Source organism: Martes martes (assembly GCF_963455335.1).
Source record: "Martes martes genome assembly, chromosome: 11".
Lineage (NCBI taxonomy): Eukaryota > Metazoa > Chordata > Mammalia > Carnivora > Mustelidae > Martes > Martes martes.
Genome location: NC_137899.1, coordinates 24,129,470 through 24,151,155, shown reverse-complemented (window position 1 = coordinate 24,151,155; position 21,686 = coordinate 24,129,470). Strand labels below are relative to the sequence as shown.

The following is a 21,686-nucleotide window of genomic DNA, read 5'->3' as shown; positions in this document are numbered from 1 at the left end:
TTTGAATATTCTGTCAATGTTTGGTAATGTCTTGTATTCTTCTGTCCCTTCTCTAAAGAAGCACTAGCTGAGGAAAAGCAGCATCTGTGTTCAGGGTTGTCAACAGTTCACAGGTGAAAAAACAACCAGTACCAGGTTTCCTGGAGGGGGTGGAGGTCCCAACAGGTGACAAAAGCATGGCAAGAGGGAATGTGGGCCTGCAGTGCTCAAGGTCCAAGGAGGGAAGACACTGGTGTTCCGTTGTCAAGAAGTCCAGACGTGGGACTAGAATTTAGGAGGCAGGCTCTGTTGTCCAGGAAGGAGGACCAGAAAGAGACAGGCAGAGCCTAACTCAAACTTCTGGGCACTTTACTCCAGGAGTGACACAAGAACACTGGCCAAGCAGAGGACCAGTTATTTAAGCTGGACCCACCTGGGTGGGAGAGGCACCCACTTGGGGACAGGAAAGAAGCAGTGCTGTTACCACCATCATGGTGCCACAGTTGGGGAGTGGGGTGCTGGCAAAAGGAACACTGCCTTCGCGGAATGCTAGAGTGAGCCAGAGCCTAGAGGGGCAGAACTGTCCTCGGGGTAATACAGAGAACAAGAGCATTACCTGGGCAGGATTCGCATTGTCCTGTTTGTGATGGTGGTGTTAGATAGATTGAGGTACAGGACCCCAGGACAGCCCTCAGAGATGTATCTCATTGATTCATCCTGCAGGAAAAACAGAGGGGGAGAATCTTACCAAAGTCTAGCAGGCTTTGTGACTTCCCCATTTTCTCTCTCCCAAAAAGTATATGCAAGGCTTGGTCTCTTGATATGCTTGGTTATTAGTTGTAAATAAAATTCAACAGAAGGTGATGGTTTTGTTTGAAGCTTCACTAGTCTCTCCCCTGCCCTTTCTTTGGAAATAAAGTCCCATTCCATCACAGTGACATTTTGTTGAAAGTTCAATGCTGACGGGAAATTTGAGCTCAAGTGTCAAAGTATCTACCACTCCTGACTCTTCAGATGCATGAAAGCGATTAAAACCTCATCTATTTTTAAACTTGCTAAAGTCATTCTGAAAAATAGGAATAGTAAATGCTCTTAATTGGACTTCATTAAAAGTGAGTCCATATTTACACACATATATTTATAGAAATGTGTGTGTGTGTGTGTGTAATTAAGTTTCCATGGTCCTATTAGTGAGTATATTAAAACAGCCAAACCAAGTCTCACCAAATTTACTTGAAATGTTCTGAAGCAAAAAAAAAAAAAAAGGTACACACATGTTGAACATGAAGTTCAGTGTTGGGGATGTTGGGGGTGAGACTCTCAAAGATTCAAGCAGTTCCCCCCAGAGCTGACACTGAGGCACAAGAGAACAGAGTGACTGTGACATGAGACAGACAGGAAAACAGTCATTTCAAGCCTGAGCCCTAAATGGACATTTACAAGACCACATGAATTGCAGGCTGTTGATTGTGGTAGAGCTGCCTCGCTTATGTGTAACTACTTATAAAATGCTCCAGTATGAGTAAGTAGCAGCAGGCTTTTATTTATTTAACGATGGTGGATGAGTCTCCCCAAGAACACTGACAAGGTCAGCTAGTTTTAAATATTTGTGGCACATCGGTCCTGGAAAGAATAGGCCATCGCAGGAAGAAGTCAGTTGTCACTTGCCTAGGGAATGTGATTTGGGAAAGAATTCTGCATGTTCACGATGGCCACCTCCAGCACCATTAAGGATGGCAAAGGTTTATTTTCAGCAGGATCATCAATGTTTAGCGTTCTATTCCTAGCTATTCCCCGGAGTCGCGGATAATACAGTACAAATTCCTGCAGTCCTGCGCTAGGAAAGGCTCTGAGCGCTGGTGCCACATGAGTGCAAGGGCAGGGACTCAATAAACACTGTATTCTTGCCACTGCGTTCAAGCTGCCAGCAATTTTTCTACATACTCCACCACTAAAATGCAGGATTTAGGTATAGGTGGATAGATTAAAAAATATATATATATAGTAAAAATTTATTTATATATATATGTATATGCATATATACACACACATATATATATTATATATATATGGTAAAAATTTCCCAGAAGGAATAAAGAATTGTAATAAATGGCATTTTAGTTTAATAGAAACAAAATCTATTTTCAAAAACGTTCATGGTGCCAATCAAATATCAAAGTAATTCTGCACCTATTGAATGACTGGCCAAAATGCAAGTGAGATGGGGCAAGGAGAGGACGGGAAGCTGGCTGATACACCCTCAGGGAGGCAGCCACAGAGAAGATGAAAATGTGGGGCCAGGAAGAGGAAGAGGAAGAGGAAGTATGTTTATGTACCACAGAGGAAGCTCATTTTTCCTTTAAGATAAGGAAACAAACCATTCACTGCATTTTCCTGTCTGGAGGAGCGTGGACATCCAAGAAACTTCAGACAAATCCTAGTCCCAGCGTTTAAAAGAGCTCAAGGTTCAGTCCCCAAAGGTGAGAGCATATAAAAGCAAACACTGCTTGAGTGTCCCCATTGCAAAATGGTTTCTGAATTTGTCCACAAAGCACCCAAATCTTTCCTAATGTAATATATTCATAAGGCAAGCTTCTTAGAAATAAAGCTTTTTGAATGAATGTTACTCAACTCCTTAAATTTAAACCTGTCTCCCAGCCTATGCTTCAAAGGGAAAAAAACAATAGTAAAATGTAGCTGGATGAAATTATCAACCCTGTATAGTATTAGACTCCAAAATTGGGAAAGACTTTGATGTTCACAAATTCAATGCAGATGGCATTTGCTTTGACTTTCCTATGAGAAAGCCAAATTTAAAGACTGTGATCTGTTATTCAAGGGCAGAACTGAAGCTCCCTGAGGGCAGGAACTGAAACTTGATTCATTTTTTAATTCCCTCTAAAACCTATATTTTATAGCATATACATTCCCTATATATCTTTACATATAAAGATAAAAATATCTTTAAAGTAGTACATACTAAAAATATCCACAGAATGAAACAGAAGTTTGAAAGAAAGAAGTAGAATGACAACGCTAGAGGGTGTGGACGTCATGTTGGAGTCGTTGCTTAATGAAGAGCGTGACAAAATCAGCCTCTTCTGTTTTCACCCGACTTCTACTGTTTTGTTCTGTTTTGTTTTAAGATTTTATTTGTTTGAGAGAGGGAGAGACAGAGATAGTGAGAGAGAGCACGAGTGGGGAGGAGAGGGAGAAGCAGGCTCCCTACTGAGCAGGGAACCTGATGCAAGGTGTCTTCCCAGGACCCCGGGATCACGACCTGAGCCAAAGGCAGACGCTTAACTGACGGAGCCACCCAGGTGTCCCGTCTTACTGGCCTTTCTTAAGATTCTTCGCTATTTCTTCTCCTCTGCCTACTTCTAAAAGTCGGCAATCCCCAAGTTTCCATCCTAAGGGCTCTTCTCATACCTTCTTTCTCTCTCTAGGTTGATCATACTCACTTTTGTAACGTTCATTAAGAATACAAAAATGTCAACCCAAGATGGAACCTCAAGTGTTATGCCATGCTCCCCATTACCTGCTCGGGATCTCTGTACAACTTCATTCATTAAGCAGATGTAGACTATTTAATATGCCAACATGTGTGCTGTGTGCTGTGACTACCACAGAAAACAAGACACGTCTCCTGCCCTTTGGCCCTCTTGGGCTAGTGGAGGAGGCAGAAATGCTGTGATTAGGGCTACTTGTTTTAGGGACCCAGCGGAGCAGCAACGAGCCCAGCCCTGGGAGACAGGGATGTCTTGGTAAAGGAGGTGAAGGAGGTGGTACCTAAAGTAAGGTTTAAAGCCCAACAAAGAGGAAAGCAATACCTGAGGACAAAGCAAAAGGGCATTCCATGCAAAGAGCACAGCCCCAGCAGAAGCAAAACAGCAAGGAGCAGCTCGGCTCATGTAGCAAAGAAAGTGTAACACTGTATGGTTGCTGAAACTTCATGTGTGTGCAGGAATTGGAGCAAGATGAGGCTGGGGGAGGAGGCAGAGGCAAGACCACAGAGAGTCTCCAAGGTATGGTAATGTTAAAGAGCTTTGACTTCAAGGAATAGTGTAGATGGCGAGTGTATTTATCCATGATGGAAAATGGGAGTGAAATGATCAGATCTGCCTCTTAGAAAGTGTATGTGCTCACAGGGGGCAAGACAGATTGGAAGTAAAAGAAAGGCTTGGAGACAGGGACCAGGAAGGAGCTGGCCAGGGTTACAGGCTCATTTCCATCTTCATTGGCACACAGTTGATAGACATGAACACCACCAAAATGAGCCCATTGTCATTCCTGGGACCCATTTTTTTCTGTTTCAGACACACATGACACTAAATATAAACATAGTTAATTTTGTATAATTGTTGAATAGTTTTCACTTTTCCAGAGACTCCAACCTTGGTCATATAGCTACAGCATTAATAATAGCATTATACAAATGGGATAAAATTTCTTGCCAAGGTTTAACATAGTTTGCTTTTTTACACATTTGATCCTAAATGAGCACACGTACCTGTATTTTGGCAAAAATCTCTGTGTATTGGCACTGCAATATAGCAAGTCTGAATCTATATAAAAAACAGTAAAATAAGCTTCATATACTCACTGTGAGTGTTGGGCAGTCAGAGACGTTCAGCTCTTGCAGATTTCTACAGAGGCCTAAATCAAACAAGTTAAACATCATTAAACAACATAGCGCAAATGTTTAAACTTAAAATTTTCCTTCCTACATTCAATGCGATGTATTCATTAGAAAACAAACAAAAACCTTGGCAAGTAATTTGTTCTAAGTATATGGTTCCTTTTCCCAGAAAACCAATTTCTTCTGGCTTTAAAATTAAAATATATACACATGTTTATTATCATTTGAGGATTACAGAAGAAAGGGGGAAAAAAGGAAAATATTGCTTTGGGAAAAACAGTATATACTTAGAGCTTTTAGCTGGGAAGAAAACCAACCTGCTTTTTTTGCGGCATGACTTTTTGTTCATTTTTTGGTTTTTGTTTTCTTGTATGATTTTATTGTAAAAATTTTCAAACACAGAAAAGTTGAAAGACTTGAAGAGTTGTACACTGCAAATAAACCCACTACACTTCCACTGTATTTGCTTTATCACATATTCACTTCTACATCCATCTTTCTATCCATCCTTCAATCCATCTTATTTTTAATGCATTTTAAAGTAAGTTGCAGTCATCTGCACACATCCCCCTCATACATCAGCATGGACATTATAAATAATTCAGCATGCATACTAATTAACAAAATATTTATAATTTGTATAAATGAGATTTACATACAATTTACAATGAATTGCAGAGAAGGACACAAAGGATTAGAGAGGTCAAGTGCCTGATTAAGTCTGGAACCAGAGGGAACTGTACAGTTTATGGTCTCGGTGAAGTTGACGCACGTACAGAAAGACCTAGATAGCAGAGCGTTACACAGTCCACACTCCGGGTCTAGACCGACAGGAAGTAAAACTCCAAATTTGAGACAGAAAAGAAGGATCTAGGGGAGAGGAAACAAAAGAGTAAAGGGGAGGAATGCACGAGGCAAAGAGGGAGAAGTCATTCTAGGTGGGGAAGACCCCTTCAGGCAGGAAGACTCCAGGCAAGGGGTTGATCCTTGCATTCACACTGCTACAATGAATAGAAAACACATCTGTTGCTCATAACCACTTAGCCCCACCATAATAACAACAGCAATGTTATTCATTATAAACCGATTTTGAACATCTCTTCCTCTTCCAAGAATGGACTGTGTCCTAAGTAATAAATGCAAACCAAAATCACTCTCAGAATTTAAAAATGAAAGCAGTGCTTTACAGTGTGCAGATCTTAGAAGTCACCAGTAATACCTGTTAAGGCAGAAAATAGATTCTGAAAACAATGTAATAACTAAGCTGATGATATTAATATTTTTATAGAATTGTTACTTGAGAGTAGGTAATTCGTGCATTCAACAAATATTTATTGAGAACTTGCTGTGTGTCAGAAACTCTACAAGTGCCAAAAATATGGCAGTAAACAAAAAAGACAAAAATTCCTGCCCTTGGGAAGTTCACATCCTAGGTGGGGGAGACTGATGGTAAACAAAAGAAGTATAATATATACTTGGACAGATGGTGATAAGTACGATGGAGAAAAATAAAAAAGGGAGTAGAGAGTGGCTAGCAAGTGGAAAAGGTGACACTTTAAATACAGTGCTCAGAGAAGGCTTTGCTGAGGTGACATTTGAGCCAAGATATACAAGACTTGACAAGGACAGGGCAGTATACTTTGGGCATTTCTGGATCTCACATTCATTGTGGTTGGTTAATTGGGAGATAGTCCAGGAAAGAAAAAAAATGAGCTGGGGAGGACAACCATTGGAGACCTACTCTTTTTTTTTTCCTGCATGTCTCAAGGCTATAAAGAATCTCTTGAATGTCTTGAATCCAATGTGCTGATACATTACATGTTTCAGTTTTCCTAATGCTAAGCCCTAGCACTGTGGAGTACTTCCCCGGGACCTGGCACTGATAAGTGTCTTCTGCCCATGAGCCTGTTTCATTTTCCTGACAATACTACACCATGTCCTCAGCCCCATTTTACAGATACTGAAGATGAGGTTAAATAACTAGCCTGAGGTCACATAGTTCTTTTGTTTTTAAGATTTTATTTATTTATTTGTCAGAGAAAGAGAGAGAGAGAGAGAGTGTGTGTGTGTGTGTGTATGTGTACAGTCAGGGGGAGCTGCAGGCAGAGGGAGAAGCAGCCTCCCCACTGAGCAGGGAGCCTGATGCAGGACTTGATCCCAGGACTCTGGGATCATGACCTAAGCTGAAGGCAGACACTTAACTGACAGAGCCACCCAGGTGCACTATGTGACTATGTGACTATGAGGTCACATAGTTAAGAAAGTAGGAGAGTCTTCATTCTAACTCAGGGCCCAAACTTTTAGCCACCAAACCAGGTAAATGGGAGGGCCCACTACACCACCATTCAGAATGTGCCTTTATTAATTGCGATGTCTTCGCTTTAAAAAAAAAACTTATTGTGGTGATCATTTCACAATACATACAAATATCCAATCATTATGTTATACATCTGAAACTAACATAATGTTATACATCAATTATACTACAGTAAAATATATATAAAGAAAATAAATGTTGTTTTGTTTTGTTTTGAAGCTGCTGTTAATGACACAACGCTCACAATGGTTCTTCATGTATTTTTTTCTCTTGCAATTTAGGGCCTCCCACCATACCTCAGCTGGGTCTCATCGTTCTGAACCGCATTAGTTAAGATTGCCCAAGCTTGGATTTCAAAGGAATACTTTCATTGTTCTGTCTGTCACACCAAGTAATTGGGACCAGCTGGATGTCAGGATGCGCGTGGTTACTGTGGTAATTCTGCTCTTCTTCTGTAAAGCCGCGGAACTTCGCAAGGCAAGTCCGAGAGGCCGAGCCAATCATGGCCGGGCCGGTGGGAGCAGGAAAAACTCCAGCCCCGTCAAACGCTACGCACCAGGCCTCCCCTGCGAAGTCTACACGTATCTCCACGAGAAATACTTAGACTGTCAAGAGAGAAAACTAGTTTACGTGCTGCCCGACTGGCCTCAGGATTTGCTGCACATGCTGTTAGCAAGAAACAAGATCCGCATATTGAAGAACAAGATGTTTTCCAAGTTTAAAAGGCTGAAGAGCCTGGATCTGCAACAGAACGAGATCTCCAAAATTGAGGGCGACGCTTTCTTTGGTTTAAATAAACTGACTACTCTCCTCCTGCAGCACAACCAGATCAAAGTCTTGACGGAGGAGGTGTTCGTTTACACGCCTCTCCTGAGCTACCTGCGTCTTTACGACAACCCCTGGCACTGTACTTGTGAGATGGAAACGCTTATTTCCATGTTGCAGATTCCAAGAAACCGGAATCTGGGGAACTACGCCAAGTGTGAAAGCCCCCAAGAACTGAAAAACAAAAAACTGAGGCAGCTAAAACCTGAACAGTTATGCAGTGAAGAAGAAAGCGAACGGTTAGACCCGAGACCCCAAGTGTCCGGGAGACCCCCAGTCATCAAGCCTGAGGTGGACTCTTCTCTCTGCTACAATTACGTGTTTCCCATCCAAACGCTGGACTGCAAACGGAAAGGTTTGTAAGTTTCTTAGTTTTTCCTTTTCATGGTTGATAACAAATGCTCTTTGAATCTTAGAACCCTCCCTCCACTCTGCGGCGCGTTGGGATTCCTGGTGTCACTTCCACCAGAGGACTTTCCCCAGTGACAATGGAATCTACTCCAAGCTTTTCTAAGGTTCAGACGCAACGTGGTTGGTGGTCTGGGGGACAGCAGAGGAGGATAGGAGCTATGCTCAGGAAGGGCAGCCAGAAGGGTCCTACTCTTGCTAATCAGAAGTTGTGGCTGTCAAGAATCCCCTTTATCGTAAATCACCATGTAATATAATTTAGGTAGACAGGTGGGTATAAAAACAAGTCCAAATGCTGCCTAACTAATGTGACTTAAAGCAAAAACATGGTGTGCCTCTGTGGGAAAAGTACCTCAAGGGAAATCGTGTGTGAAAGAGGAGAGGTGGGAGCCCTGTGGGAGGGAGGCGAAGCGGGATGTAGTGAGCACATATCGTACTTCTAAGACTCTGGCCTCGAGGTTTTAATAAACGCTTGCTAACATCCTGTATCTTTATTGTTCCCAAATTAAAACCTAAAAATATTGAAAGAGCTAAGTTGGAAGTAGTTAATCCAAGAATTATGAGGCTAAGGAAATCTTTCCAGAATATTTACTACTTCCTGAAAAATCATTGCTGAGTTTTACCGCCCACACAGTCTTGGTCTGATACCGAAGAGGGTCTCCATGTGCAGGATTAATTCACAAAATAAGAAAATGGGAAATTTTAGTAATGCTCTTGACAGGCTAGTGAAGACGTTCTCAAAGTGTGGTCTGGGAACTGCTAATCCACCCTGGGATAACGTGCCATGGGACAGTGTCTGTTTCATTTCTGGCATGAATTAATGACTTATTTATAATATTCAACTAAAGCTAGATGTCATTGGGTTAGGGTCCTATCAGAACATGGTATCATTCTTTCCACTTATTTTAGGAGGTTTTGCTTTGTTTTGTTTCTTTAAGAACAGAAAGAGGGGGTTAAGAGCAAAGTAGGATGCTCTTTGTGGCTCCCTTCAGGGGAAACATAAGCAGGAATTTGTTGACGCTGAAGAAGCTGGCAACCTGAACCAGGAGAAAATGTGTTCATTTATCAGCAAAGAAGTGCTCAAGCCTTGGCCTCTCTCTCAGACCCAGAAGGCCACCTGGTTAGAGCACACCCAAGGCCATGGGACATGGAAAGCTGTGCTTGCTACAACACCCTGTGAAATGTACATGAGCTGAGGCCATGGGAGAACAAGCCCAGCATCATCACCACGGAGATGCCATTCCAGGATCCTCTGAGTTTGAGAGAAGGTGCTCATTCATTGAACACCTGCTGTTCTCCAGGTACCCCCCCCCCACCACGCTGTCCACAGCTTCCAGGAAAGTAGTGGGATCCCCACTTACAGTTGGGAGAAATGAAGCTCAGGAAGGGTTCAATCATTTGGTTGAGGTCTGACAGGTAAGCTGCAAAGTGAAGATTCGAACCTTGGTCTGCCTAATCCTGCCATCTTCCTTAATCTGATCATGCTCAAACAAAAAGCTGCCTCAACAATGGAAGCTTTAAAGAATTCCAGAAAAGTCAGTATACGCTGTTTCTCTGCAGCCAGATTAGGTGGAATTTCCCTGACGTTGTTACAGTGAGTACTTAGTGTTTCATCCTGAAGAGCATGTGTTACTGGGAGTGCCTTCCTGACGCTTAGATTAAAAACTAAATTATCTATTTAAAAACCTAACACAAAGCTGCTAATCCTAGACTTGGTTTAGAAAAATTCCTCGATATAGCTGAAGCTCTCCCCTCAAGCTAAAGTTAATTTGCACTTGCTACAATAGGGGATAAAGAGAAAATACGTAGAGTTAGGTTCATTGATTATCTGAGAAAAATGCCGTCAACACAAAATTAAAGATTTCTACAGCTAGATTACACTGTAAATTAAGAATAGATAATGTGGACGCATCTGGGTGGCTCAGCTGGTTAGGCATTGACTCTCAGGGTTGTGAGTTCAAGTCTCGTGTTGGACTCCACGCTGGGTGTGGAGCCTAGTTTAAAAGAAAAAAAAAATTAAGTGAAGGGAAATGACTTCCATTTCTACTGCTTGACTGCTCTTGGGCCATTTCCCTCCACAATGAGCCTAGTTCTGCCCTTGTCTTGTTTTCTCATTTTCTTTTGGCAAATGTCAACTTATAAAAACAGATACTTTTTAAAATTTTTTCTTTCCTCAACTTACTGTTGTCTAAACACAACCTTCCAGAAATGCCCCATAAATTGGGTGCAGATAATGCCCCTTGTTTTAAAATACATATATTATTTACTGGAAACAATGTAAAGTTTCATGGAATACACATTTTGATATATAACAATACTGGCTTATCCATGAAAGGTCAAGTTCCTCCAGATGTTAATGACTACATAAATCAGAGCATAGACCTTTTAGATTACAAAATGAAGGGTAGTTTTGTCTTTCAATATCAACATAGATTGCTTTCACTATGGTTGATATAAATATTGATTCAGTTGGTTGTTTCTTTTTCATCATGGTGTGTTGTTGATTCTCATAAGTTTAAAGGCAGTGGTTGTGTCTTAAACCTCCTCCCAGGTACTGCCTGGCACAGGGTCATATGCTTTAGATGGATGATAATAACTGAGCTGCTCTCTTTGCTCCTGCAAAAGCAATAATTTAAGCAAACTTTAAAAATAAAAATACATAGAATTAAAAATCATGGCTAGAATTCAAGTATGACAATCTGAATTTAATCTACTCTCATTTGCCTTATTCCATTCTATAAATAGATAACAAATGTCAAATACGCAGAATCCCTGCCAAACTGTAGTAATACTTTTGCTTATGTTCCACACGTTCGATCTAGAAGCTTAAGACATGCTAGCAAGGGTAGAACTAGCAGTGGCTTTAATCAGTGGTATTAATTAGCTGTCAACTAAATGCTCCGTGTGCCTAAGACATAGTAGTTCACTTGCATTATGTAATTTACTCCTCATAATCCTCAAAGAGCAGTATGGCACTATTACCCTCATAAAGGAGGACATTGAGGTGACAGAAGCTAAGTTGCCCTTCTAAGGTCACAGTCAGGCCCCCAGCCATTGTGTCATCTCTTCCTTCAAGATCCTAGGCACATCTGTTAACCAAGAAAAATGTAGAAAAGCTTTCTGGGTGCTTTCTCCCAGTACTGACTCTCCTCTTAGGCTCTGTACAATATACCCCGTTCAGGAAGATACACAGGAAACCCAAATACAGATTTCCCCAACATAGGAGTTGTGCCTTTCCTGGCTGACAGATGATGAGTTGGATGGTGTACATAGGGTCCCCAGTATGTGCCAGTTTGACCACACAGACCCCAAAGATCACTAATTTTGCTTTATATGTTGGACAGCAAGAAAAAGAAATAATAGCCTTATTCACTGGGGGACAGGCACTTGGCCAACAAAACTTAGTCTTTCAAAGGGAATAAATGTGAGATTAGTTGAAAGTCGTGTTTATGCCATATTGAGGTAAATGGATTTGCCAAAAATACAGGAAAGTGAGAGCTGAAAACTGCCTTTTAGCTTCACATTTACCAGAATAATTTGTAATTTTTAAGGATTCATTTTACTTCTAAGATTAGGGCCAGGGAGAATTATGCAGGTAAATTGCTCTCAGCTGTCTCTGAAGTTAATTTCACTACTAGTTTGAACAATAATTAGTAAGCTTTTATTTGTAAAATCAGAGTCATTAGTGGCTCCTTGCCTACTGCTACTGAGCCTTCATGGCAGTTCTGACACTGCTGACAACTAAGATAGCACACTACATGGAAAATTACATGGAGAACATTTTCCAATTTATTCCTCAAACTCAGCAGGTTTTGGTTGGGGAGGGGTAAGGTTAGTCAAGGATGGTAACAGAGTAAATGAAGTATTTTTTGAATGTTCACCAAGAATTTTAAGTAGCAGCAAATAACTACGTGGTGCCTGGTCTAGAAATGGGGGCACTGACCAAACCTAACTTGTGGCCTGGAGAAATTTGTATTTATTTAATCTTTTTTTTTTTTTAAGATTTTATTTATTTATTTGACAGGGAGAGACACAGCAAGAGAGGGAACACAAGCAGGGGGAGTGGGAGAGGGAGAAGCAGGCTTCCCGCTGAGCAGGGAGCCCAAAGCGGGGCTCGATCTCAGGACCCAAGGATCATGACCTGAGCCAAAGGCAGACACTTAAGAACTGAGCCACCCCGGCGCCACTGTATTTATATAATCTTTATCAAAGACACACACACACTTAGCATCAATATTTGTAATTCTCATTCAAGTTTAGGATAAAAGAACTAAAAAACTGTTTTTTATCCATCAGTACAACAAATAAGATTTTTCCATGTTTTTCTAAGCCATACCAGTAAAGGCTTTGGGTTGCATTTCCTGGTTTTACTTGTGGATCTTATTTTTACCCTATTCTTAACTGCTGACAATGCCAAAGTTGGTTCTGCAATTCATAGTCCCTTTCCAACATCCACAGGCCTGTCACATTGCTGAAGTTGGGTTTCAGGGAGTTCTCATAAACATTTTTTTCTACCCATTAATTTGTGGTTTACCCACTTCAGCTTGTCATACAGCGGTTGCTTGGGAGGTCTCTCTCATCCACCCCATGCCCAACCCAGCAGATGTGGGTTCAGCAAGCAAGTCCTGATAAACAGCCTGTTTTCCAGAACCTACAAGATACTGCCTCTGGTGGCAAGGAAGACCTGTAGTCCTTAATGGCTTTATTGGACCTTAATGAGGACTTGAGCTTTTATTCATAGTGAGATGGGAACAACTGGAGGATTCTACCATCTGGAGGATTGGAAGCCATCTGGGAAAATGACATCATCTATGTTTTGACTGTATCACATGGGTTTAGGACACTTTGAGGATAATCCAGACAAGATCTGATAGTGGCTTAGACCAATATGGTAGCAGTGGAGGTACTAAGAAGAGGTGAGATCCTGAGTATTGTGAAATAAAACTCTATTCTGCTTCTGAAAGCTTTCTAAGAAGATGCCACAGACATTTTCAATAATTATTGCAAACATTTAATGTCAAAAAATTATTTCTTTGATCTGTCTTCTGTTGTGTCCATGGTTTTTAGTTATTGCTGAGATCTCCTTCTCCTTGTTTACATGTAGAAACCAAGAGAATATAGCTTTCCAGTTAGGGTCTCAATAATCATAAAGGGAGGATTACCTCACTGTTGCAACATCATAATAAGTTCGTCTTAAAATCTTTCACCTTTCAATATATTGGCAGATACTACTTGTGATCTCTGTCAAATAAATAAATAAAATATTATATGTATATATTTTATATATTATGTATATGTATATACATACATATATATATATAGGCAGGCAAAATTCTAGGTCAAACAGAACCATGCCTTACCAAAGAAGAAAGTAAGAGAACTCCCTATTTTAAAGGCATTTTTATTACAAGAGTCCTTAGTATCCTTAAATCCATTAAACTCAACATTTAATTAGCTTTTATTGCTTACAATGGATTATCTGTTGCTGACTATGATAAACTACCCCAGAACTTTGTGGCTTGAAACAACACACATTTATTACCTCACAGTTTCTGTGGGTCAAGAAACCAGACATGGCTTGGCTGGGCCTCTGTTTCCAGATCTTTCACAAGGCTGCCATCAGTGTATTGACCAGGACTCATACCTATGGTCTCATCTGAAGGTTCAACTGAGAAAGACTCAGCTTCCAAGCTCATACTACCACTGGCAGAATTTAGTTCCTCAAGGGTTGTTGGACTGAGGGTCTGAGTTACTTGGGGGCTGTTTGCCAGAGGGCACCCTTAATTTCTGGCCACATAGGCCCCTCCAGCATGACAGCTTATTTCGTCAAAGTCAGCAGAAGAGAGTCTGCTGGCAAAATGAAATACCGAGTGCCATTTTAGAAGCTGTCTGCCACATACCATTGTTTATTTGGGATATATTAGGCATTGTCCTAAGCCTCCACCATGAAGGGACAAAAATGAAAGCCATCAGTAAAATGTATACATGTCTGATGGAATGACTTACCATTGAGGAAAAGCAGGAAAAGGTAGTATTAATTTTATTGCCCAGTTGAAAATTTTGAGATGTCATTTTAAATATAGAGCTAGGAAGGTCTCAAGGCCACCCCAGTTATACTGACTCCACCTCACTTGTTCCCTAATTTCAACTTTACCCTTTGCCAACCTTGATAATTCTAGGGCAGATGGAACAGCCTAAATGAGGCAGGAAGTTACCAGGAATCAGTGGCAGAGCATAGTGGATAGAAGTGTATATTCTGAAGCTAGCATGTGTATTTATATCCTAGGGCTATGGGAAAATCGTGCCTCAGTTTCCTCATCTGTAACATGAGAATGAATAATAATAGTACTTAGCCCATAGTGTACTTGTCACTTAGTATTTGTTAGAACATCTAGAACAGTTCCTGCACATAAATATCAAGATACTAAGATCCCATTGAGAAAGCAAATTTAGCAATAATGAGGATGCTAAAGAAGGAACTACCAATACCATTCCATTTAGAACCATGGATTCTGAGTATTAAAAGAGGGAAAAAATAAGCCCGAGTGTTTATTAAAGTAAATATATTATGGGATAGGTCCTAAATACCAGAGGTGGTGGTGTGGTGTTTTTCGGTTTTGTTTTGTTTACTATTTAAAAAAAAATTATCAATAATTATTCTGTACCAAAAAGGGCATTATGGATAAATGGATACCACCTATTATAAGCATATTTTACTGTACCCTGTTCAACAAATTTTATTCAGAAAGCCTTTGGACCATGTTATTTCTCAGGTGTCAGTTAATCTGGACATTTTATTGCTTCTAATTTTCTTTTGTGGAAACAGGTATGTGTCTCTTCAAGTTTTCACTTGCCCTACTTAAAATTAAATAAAACCTTAGAGTATTCTGCTGAAGATGAATAGAAAGGACAAATATTACACTAAAACATAATGTAAACTATATTTTTTAAAGGCACGATTTAAAAAGAAACAAATAGTAAAGACGAATTAGGTAAACCCTATTTTCCTATTCAGCTGTGAAAAAGAACCTGGACTCCTCTTCCATGAGGCTTTTTCTATAGTAGCAGTTACAACAATACTATTGTTGTTGTTCCTGAGGAAGCCAGGCGTCTAGGAGTAGTGGCGTTAGTGGCGTATAAACTAAATCTCAAGGATTCTGGGACTACGTGGTGATGAGGAAGCAGAGGCTACAAGTCAAGACTATACTTTCTCAAATTGTAGCACCCAAGGAAAGCAGCAATAAGAGAGCAACTTGAGGACCATCAAGGTGAAGAACTTTTTGTTTTTTTTAGGGTGGAGAGACCTGAGCTTTTTTTGCTGGCAGAAGGAATCAAAGGAGAGGGATAAAATGAAAATATAACAAAAAGGCAATAGTTAATAGTGAAAACTCCTAGAGCAGGTGGGAAGGCATTGGTAGAGGACACACATAGAGTGGTGTGATTGGCTTCATTTCCTTTTAGCTATTTTTTTTCCCCCTAAAGCTTCCCAGGTGCTTCTAACAGAGAGCCAGAAGTGAACCCCAGTGCCTCACCTGATACCTGCTGTCCTCTTGATTTCTTGCCACCACCTCAAGGACGTTTCTCTGAACAACTCAGCAAAGAGTGATATCCGTTCCTCTGAGTGTGATGCACCTGGTCCACTGGGCTTTGGTGGAGTTAGCACATTCTAAGTCTTGTTCTTTGGCTTTAGATAATTCCATTCCCCTTTAAGAGCCGACTCTTCAACCACAGGTGGAAGAGCGACAGAGAATATGGGGTGAGGGGAAACTTCGATAACCAGAATGTTACTAATTTTTCCAGAGCTGAAGAAAGTTCCAAACAACATCCCTCCAGATATTGTTAAACTTGACTTGTCATACAATAAAATCAACCAACTTCGACCCAAGGAGTTTGAAGATGTTCATGAGCTAAAAAAATTGAACCTCAGCAGCAATGGCATTGAATTCATAGATCCTGGTAAGTTCCACAGAGTAGCCTTTTAAATGGGTGATGGGTATTCTTTCTTTTTTCTAATGACAACATTTGTAGTAAGTGCAATTTATTTTTTTAACCTAAATAATGAAAAGGTTAAATTAAACATGATGCCTAAATTAGAACTTGTTTGGCATGCTGAAAAATATTTACCAAAATGTTGCTTTATGAAGGTTATAATATTATATATTACTAAGAAGCAGTTATTCAGTTGTCCAAGTAAAAGTATTTTTTGTAGAATAGATTTAAAAAATAAGAATATATGGTCAGTAATATGTTAAACATGTAATGATTTTTGAAGGGAAATTCAGATTTGTCATTTTCTTTGCTATCCATTAAGTCCCAACTTGTTTAAGGCAAGACTTTAATGACTTATTTAAAGTGAACTTGAAAGGATGAGACACCCACGGGGCTTAGTTGGTTAAGTGTCAGCCTTCACCTCAGGTCATGATCCCAGGGTCCTGGGGACTGAGCCCCAGGTCTAGCTCCACGCTCAGCAGAGAGCCTGCTTCTCCCTCTCCCTTGGACCCCCCGTGCCCCCCAACCACTCGTGCTCTCTCTCTCTCTCTCTCTCTCAAATAAACAAATAAAATCTTTAAAAAAATTAATAAATAAACTTGAGGGGTGCCTGGCTGGCTCAGTCAGTGGATTGTGCAACTCTTGACCTCGGGTCGTGAGTTCAATCCCCACATTGGGTGTAAAGATCACTAAAAAAATAAATAAAATTTTTTAAAAAGGTCTGCCTTCGGCTAAGGTCATGATCCCAGGGTCCTGGGATGGAGCCCTGCATCGGGCTCTCTGCTCAGGGGGAGTCTGCTTCTCCCCCTGCCCCTGCCCATGTTCTCTCGCTCACTTTCTCTCAAATGAATACATAAAAAATCTTTAAAAAATAATTTTTAAAACCTTTGAAAAATTAAAGTAAACTCGAAACAATCTGCTAAGCACCGAGCTCATAAATTAAGATAAAATGTGCTCAAGCCAGAGCCAGATGTATTTTATCTAATGCTAGATCCAGATTAATTCTCTTTTTCCATCCTTCAAATCTTCTCCCATTTGCTAATAAGAAACAAAGCCTCTGGAGAAAACAAGCATGGTACATTATATAAACATAATGGATTTGGAAAGAACTGAGAATCACTGCCATTTTGATCTGACAATACATGCCTTCATAGTGCTACCTCAGTTTGAAAAATCCCATCTATAAAAATTATTTTAATACTATTAATAATGCAATGTTAATATCATAAATATTTTCCATTCAATTGTTGCTTCAGTTCAGTTGTTACTGGTAAACTTAATACCATGAATAGAACAGTAGGATTTTAACATTGTAGAAAGTGCAAATTGAGAATGAATGTTCCGGAGCTACAAGGGCTTATTTTAGTGTTAATAACATCATTTTTTAAAATATTAAGAAATGATAATTTAAAATTTTCACATGATGACAGCGCTATGCTACACTTACATCTTGGCCTGTATAGATGGCGTAAACTTGGGGGTATCTTAAAACTGTGAGATCAAAAGCAAGTTTCATTTCACAGTGAATAAGACTACAACAGAGACATTCTTCTCCCAGTTGAAGCGATCATCATGTTAGTGTGGAGGTCAATCCCTGGCAGCCAGTCTCCACAAAGCTAGGCCATAGGGGGAAGAATCTGGAGGTGGAGACACTCCTCTCTTGCTGCATGAGAACCAAAGAGCTTCAAGACCAAGCATGTAAGCAAGCAAGCCCAGGGCCCCTGGGCTTACACCCATCAAAAGTATCCAAGCAATTGAGTTTTAGAGTTACCTCTAAAAGAGACTAAAATGTTTGTTATTCTATGGCCTAAGTTACATTTATTAAAGTGGTGAGGAATGGCACAACAATATCTTCATTATAATGGGAGCACAGTCTGTAAAACTAGAGAAAAATGAGAAAACAATGCAAAAATAGGTAATAGTGCAAAATGGGTTTGTTTTATTTCTAGTGATATTTTTCCCTCATCAGTTAAGAAATTGCCAAAATTCCAAGGATTCCTTTACCATCCTTGAGATCTCCGGAAGTCCTCTCAAACTCGTCTGCCTGGTGTGTTTTCCTTGCTGACACACAAGGTGAAGTGTTACCAGCAGTAGTAGTCTTTTTTTCTCCTTTGCTCAATTCAGTCCCAGGAAAGTATTCTCTACATTAACAAATATGTGTTGAACACCTACCAAATGTCAACCGCTTTCCTGGAACAAAAAGTATCTCAGCTCTTCAATAAGTCAAAATGACCTAAAGAGGTTTTGAAATAAAAGACCTTGAGGGCGCCCGGCTGGCTCCAGTGTGCGACTCGATGTCAGTGTTGTAGAGTTCAAGCCCCATGTTGAGCCTACTTATTTTTTAAAAAATACTAAGATTAAAGACCTTCTATATTTCAGGACCAATGAGATGAAACGGTGCCAAAGTAGACTTAGTTAACTACTTTTGCTGGTAGGTACACACAAATGCAATGAGATTTACTGGTTTTAAAAGGCGTGAAATAACAATCTCATGAAATGCCAGACTTTGTTGCAGAAGAGAGAAAGAAGACACCCTATTGGGGCTTGAGCTCCTTTAACAAACAGGTGAAATCCACCTTTCCCAAGTACTTGAATACGTAGAGTTTAAGTAAAAACTACAGCGCTTACAAAATAAAATCTAGGAATGTTCTCACATGCTTTCAGTCTGAAGGGCTGAGTTGTTTTGATGAAAGTAAATTTTGAGATTGTTGGTTCACAGAATATTAGCAAATAGGGGGAAAAAATGCGGTGTCTTCAAAACTGTCATTACACGGGCTGACCTTTTGCTCCTCCCCAGACGCCTGCCTGTTCCCAACCCTCCCATCCAAGCTATTGCTTTTGCACCAAAATAGAAAGAATTCTTTTTAGAGGAAATTATGAGTTTTGTCTGAAAACAAATGATATGAAAATGGTTCATGGTATTGGTATTAGAGCACATTTTCCAAACTCAAAATAAGGCCATTGTTGTATGCCCTGAGTATTTTAAAACAGTAATGAGAAAATGCTTGAAATAGGAACAAAATATTTGAAATCAAAGTTGACCAATAAGTTCCAGGGTTAGTCTACATCAACTGAAATAGGGATAATCTAGGTTTAGATTTCTTTTTTATTCCTGGAGGGGGGGAAGAAAAAGGTTTTTCTTGTCTTATTTTTGTGTTATATGTTTAATATTTGTTAATTACCCACCCTCCAGCAGAATTAAATACATATGGATTCAAAGCAGACAGCTCCCATAGCTTGCCAAAACACAACCAGATGTTTTCAAAATGTTGATAAAAACTGTTTCATTTTGGACTCTATGGGGATAAAATTCCCTTCCTCTAAACAGAGAAAGGGCTGTTTTTGCAGCATTTTGAGTTTGCTGATATCCCAGGAACTGTCAAATCATCACCATACACATTTTTTCATTGTTTATGCGCTAATGTCTTACATTTGAAATATTTTCCTAATTCATGCTTTTTTGTGTGGTATCTTTGCAGCGAGTATTTCAAAAAATGCAGTTGAGACCAAAATACATTTTTAGTATATGTGCTGCCGAAGCGAGCACGAGACCAAAATACATTTTTTGGAAAGCTAACATAAAACTGATTTTTCAAATAAAATAATGTATTCTAGTCAACTAAATCCAGGAAAAAGCTTTGTGTGAGTAAAAACATACTTCAGAATTTTGCATTTAGACATGTATATACTGTTAGGAAAGTATAATTAAAACCAGAATTTCCCAACACAGAAATTCTCTCCACAAAGGTAGTGGGGGGAGAGGGGGAAGCTTTTATTTTTGAATAAGCATCCAACCAGAATGTAATGCACTTCACAAGAAATCTTCTAAGAAATTGCAAAGACAGAAATCTTCCCCTTTTATATAGCCAAGCAGACAACCCAATCGATACATGTTTTCAGGGTAAATAACTAGTCCTTAAGTGAGAGGACTTGACAGCATTATTTGTCATACATGGTGCCTCTCACTCTATCTGGTCATTGAGGTGACCAATTGGCTTTATCCAGGGAAAAACAACCTCCATCTTTACATGAAGAGGTAGTTTTGCAACTGGGAAGGAGCAAGGGCCCTCAGGTCTGCAGGAAGGGGAAGATAGGGCTGCTATCACCCTTGATGTTTACATTTCAGAGATGGCTCTCAAGTCCTTGGGAAAGACATTCCTGGCTCGTAAGTTGAGAGAAGTCCCAGTCTTGTAAAGGATATGTATGCATTTCAGAGAGAGTGTAAAGTACTTAAAATTGCAAGTTTTCTCAAGTAAACGCTCTAAGAAAAAGGAGAGGAGGGCAGTCTTTTTCTTCATTTTTCAACCAGGCGAATTAAGTCTCTTACTTTTTTGTATTTGTCCTGATAATACACCCTGCAGTTGGATAAGACCCAGCTACCCGTCTCGTTAATAAATATTTTCTGTTTCTAGCCGCCTTTTTAGGACTCACACATTTAGAAGAGTTAGATTTATCCAACAACAGTCTACAAAACTTTGACTACGGAGTACTAGAAGACTTGTATTTTTTGAAACTCTTATGGCTCCGAGATAATCCTTGGAGATGTGACTACAATATCCACTACCTCTACTACTGGTTAAAACATCACTACAATGTCCACTACAACGGCCTGGAATGCAAAATGCCTGAAGAGTACAAAGGGTGGTTTGTGGGAAAATATATTCGCACTTACTTCGAAGAATGCCCCAAAGACAAATTACCAGCATACCCTGAAACATTTGACCAGGATACGGAAGAGGATGAATGGGAAAGAATACATAGGGATCACGCAGCAAAGAAGCAAAGCGTGAGGATCACTATACTGGGATAACTGAGAAATTGTTCTGCTTCCAGCAAGTTCTGTATTTGCTCCTCCGGTGTCAGAAAACCACATGTTTACATTGGGATGAACTGTGTTGCCTGTTGACGCCGGGTTATCCAGCTAAGGGAAGGTTCCCTTTATTAGTAAGAGTATTACTATTGAGAGAATTCTAGCACTCAAGGGAATACTTTGATCCTGCTTGCCCACCTACCTGCAGACCAGCCTTTGGTGATGATTCTGCACCAGTAACTGCAGGAGTTGGGTCCTAATGATGGCATTGGAATTTCATAATGTCCTGTATAAATGTTTTCACTGCTTTTTGAAAATAAAAAAAAAAACTTGGTTCATTTTTATATGCCTTGTGATAGCTGCTTGTGCATACCTCAAGATCAAATGAAAATATATGAACACTTAGTGATGATAAAATATCATTCTCTCCCCTCTGCCCCCTCCCACTTTTTTTTTTCAGTAAGTCAGTGTGTACATAAACTAAAATGTACATAGACTAAAATTCCATTTCAGATTCCTGTGTATTCCAAAATGAGGTAAACCCAAATTCTCAAGTACTCTTCACTGATTCTTATAAAAAACTGTCAAGCTAGACCTGAAGGAGAGTTGTCACAAGTAAATGAATAGAGAATCTGGGAATTATATTGGAGATTGGTCAGAAGACGGGACTCTGAAGAAGCTGTAGATGGTGTGAAACATGAGTAATGAAGAGGTGTAAA

General features: G+C 39.9%; 2 protein-coding genes across 2 annotated transcripts in view; one reads left to right on the top strand and one right to left on the bottom strand.

The window, feature by feature from the left end:
* The window catches only part of LRRC17 (leucine rich repeat containing 17), a 30,508-nt gene extending 9,198 nt beyond the window's left edge, over positions 1–21,310 (top strand). Inside the window, exons 2-4 of the mRNA XM_080817957.1 lie at positions 7,217–8,115; positions 15,969–16,124; positions 20,570–21,310. Of these exons, the coding sequence (XP_080674083.1) occupies positions 7,353–8,115; positions 15,969–16,124; positions 20,570–20,967 (1,317 nt within the window). The 5' untranslated portion in view covers positions 7,217–7,352 and the 3' untranslated portion in view covers positions 20,968–21,310. The remainder of the gene's footprint in view (positions 1–7,216; positions 8,116–15,968; positions 16,125–20,569) is intronic.
* The window catches only part of FBXL13 (F-box and leucine rich repeat protein 13), a gene marked incomplete at both ends in the record, with an annotated part of 240,961 nt that overhangs the window by 116,709 nt on the left and 102,566 nt on the right, over positions 1–21,686 (bottom strand). The window contains 2 exons of the mRNA XM_080818712.1: positions 596–696; positions 4,583–4,635. Of these exons, the coding sequence (XP_080674838.1) occupies positions 596–696; positions 4,583–4,635 (154 nt within the window). The remainder of the gene's footprint in view (positions 1–595; positions 697–4,582; positions 4,636–21,686) is intronic.